Here is a 2,794-nt window from a genome sequence, read left to right on the forward strand (position 1 = left end):
GTGCTGCTTTATGGTGGAAAAAACTGAAGGTGGGGACAAAACAAAACCCCACATTATTGTCTGTTCAAATTAAAATGTCTTAAATCAATCTTTCAGAAATCTTAAAAATGTTAACGCATTGTACATAGGATGATTGTAAGTCATTTCAAATATTAAAATAATTGGTAAAAGTATTTTTTAAAATATTCACATGCAGACATTCTCCTTTGACATCACTTCCTGTTATTTCACATGCAAATATCTCAACAACTGTCCATCTGAGCAACGTGAAATTGATTTTGTAATATTTTTAAGAATGTTGTCTTTCCAAAAATGCATTCACTTTTCTTACAAAAATTAACGTCACAGGCACTTTAAGGTTTCATCTACAGCAAATTGGGGTTAAGACCCCACTGTGGGTCCTAAATCTCCAAATTTTGGATCGTTAGAGAATTTCCAGAAATTAAATTAAGTTTAAAACTGACTGCTAAGAATGTTTCTACTGTAGTTAGATATGGATAAAAACAATTGGTCTTTAGCAATGTTTGAATACTTAAACAAAAAATATCTTGATTTATGAGTTTCTGCCAGTTGTTTTTTTTTGTCATTAGTGTTTATTATGAAATTGGTCTTAAATTTAATTTCACTTGGCATTAAAAAGTCTTAAAAGGTCTTAAATTTAACTTGAACTGTAGGAACCCTGTTAGCCTTCAGTACAAAGTTTTCTGAGCCAAATCAGAGCTGCAGTCAAGCTCTTACCTCACAGTTTGAGTGATGGAACCACACTAGGCCCACTTTTCTGATGAACTGAAGGGATTTAAATCATGACAGCTCCAGCTTTAACGTTCTCATGAGACATTTTATCTTGTCGAGAGTCCTTGTCCGTCAGTCTTGTCGTATTTGGCTGGGATGTTTTCAGACAACATCTGCAGTGAGAGTAGGGAGCAGGTGGAGTTGTGCTCTGGAGAGAGGGGTAATGAAAGTCAGTAGAAGTGAGACAGAATGAGTCCAGACGCTGCAGGTGGTTTACGAAACGACGGCGAGACCACCCGAGGGACAGCTCAGGCTTGGAGACGAGGCGGGGATGCTTTGGACATGTGCAGAGGTAGACAGGTATATACCATCTGTTGGTAGAAGTTAATACACCTGATGTGTGTGTTCGTGTCAGAGAGAAACACACAAAGACAAATGTTTGTGTTGTGTGCCCCCCCCCCCCCCCCCACGACAGAACCTACACAAGGCCATATGTGAGGCTGAGGTGGCCCAGCAGCAGCACCGCATGGTGAGACAGAARTCCCAGCGCTTCCTGAGGCTCAGCAAGAAGCAGTGATGTCACTTCCTGTCTGTCAGCAGCCGCAAAGTGGGCGGGGCTTGGGTAAAAATGTTCCTTTTTTGTGCCAACAAAGAACACCTGATGAATCCGTCCAATCAGGACGACCCAGCAGCTGCCGACGCTCGTCTGCTTTCTGTTTGGTTTGTCAGAAGTTTAGTTTAAAATTTAAAAGAATCATAGAATGGAGGTTTTTGTTGTTGTTTACATGCACTGAAACTAAAACCATCTTGTAGGAAAAATAATAAAACTTGAATGTTGTTAATCTTTTCAAAACAATAACCCTCTTTGAATCAAGTGATGAAGGTAAACACGCTGAGTTTAATGTTTTATTTACCGTAACTGCTTTTATTTTGAAGTGTCTCCTGTGTGTGCGTGGGTCTTTTGTCCCTCCTTTGTGCCTGCAGGCATCACTTCCTGCCTTGATGAAGCCATAAAATATGTTTTGCACTAAAAGACTTACAGTAATGATTATGTTGAGGATGTTTGATGTTGATTTTCAGGAAAATAAAAATATCAAAGATTATGTTCTAAAGAAAATAAGTTTGTTTGAAATCCCCATGAAGAACAAGAAATCTATCCTTTTTTGTTTGTATCATCTCTGATGTAACCAAAAACCTGTTGTCTCCTGATGATACCGGGTTCTTACAGGTAAAATGAATATTTCTTGTAAAAATCTGAGTTAATGACGTGTTGATGTGTTTCTTCTGTAGTCAAATATGACCTTTGACCTTTAAACTGCTAACTGAGGCCTGTAGAGTCTGAGGTGCTCATTCCTCACTTCTTTTTTCTCTGCTCACAAACCGGACAGATGGAGAGAATTTCCAAATCCTCCCTTCACTCTGCAACRTGGGACAATAAAGATGATTATTCTGGGAAACTGCAGCATTAATAACCACTAATGAATAAAACCACTATATTTTAGCACATTTTATTTATTTGATCAAAAGTAAATGGTAAAATAATGTTTTCAAAAACCACATAGTGGATCAACCATGAAGCTAGTTTGTTATTAAAATACAATCATGCAGAGAAATCAGTAAAAAGACAATGTGAGCAAAAATGTTCGTTCCCAGATAACAGATCAGAAATACAGAGTAATACTAACAGTAAATGTTTTCTCACAATATCAATAAAGTAAAAAACAAGAGTAAAATACATGAATTATGCTGCTCACATGACTGACCTGTTGATTTCAAGTCAAAAACCATAAAAGCAGGTTTCAGTATTTACAGCATGTAAAAGATGAATTTTATGTCAAATGAAACAAAAAGACCATTGGCTGTTTTCACTCATCGTCAAGCAAAAACACTAGGAACTTGCACAACTTTTGAATTTTTAAGCTAGAAATGCACCTGCAAATGAGACTATTTCAATAAAACAATCAAAGAACACTATGCTGATTGACAGTAAGTGGGAGGAGCTTAGTCAGGATGAGGTCACATGATCTAAAGACTCATCTACTGTTGTAAAATAAATAAGATT

At 37.2% G+C, this 2,794-nt stretch overlaps 1 protein-coding gene across 1 annotated transcript in view; it reads left to right on the forward strand.

The window, feature by feature from the left end:
- Positions 1-1,995, forward strand: part of vps13c (vacuolar protein sorting 13 homolog C) — a gene marked incomplete in the record, with an annotated part of 84,931 nt that extends 82,936 nt beyond the window's left edge. The window contains 1 exon segment of the mRNA XM_014028527.1: positions 1,208-1,995. Within this exon segment, the coding sequence (XP_013883981.1) occupies positions 1,208-1,309 (102 nt within the window).
- Positions 1,996-2,794: the final 799 nt, after the last annotated feature.

Source organism: Austrofundulus limnaeus, unplaced genomic scaffold, assembly GCF_001266775.1.
Source record: "Austrofundulus limnaeus strain Quisiro unplaced genomic scaffold, Austrofundulus_limnaeus-1.0 Scaffold776, whole genome shotgun sequence".
NCBI classification, from domain to species: Eukaryota; Metazoa; Chordata; class Actinopteri; order Cyprinodontiformes; family Rivulidae; genus Austrofundulus; species Austrofundulus limnaeus.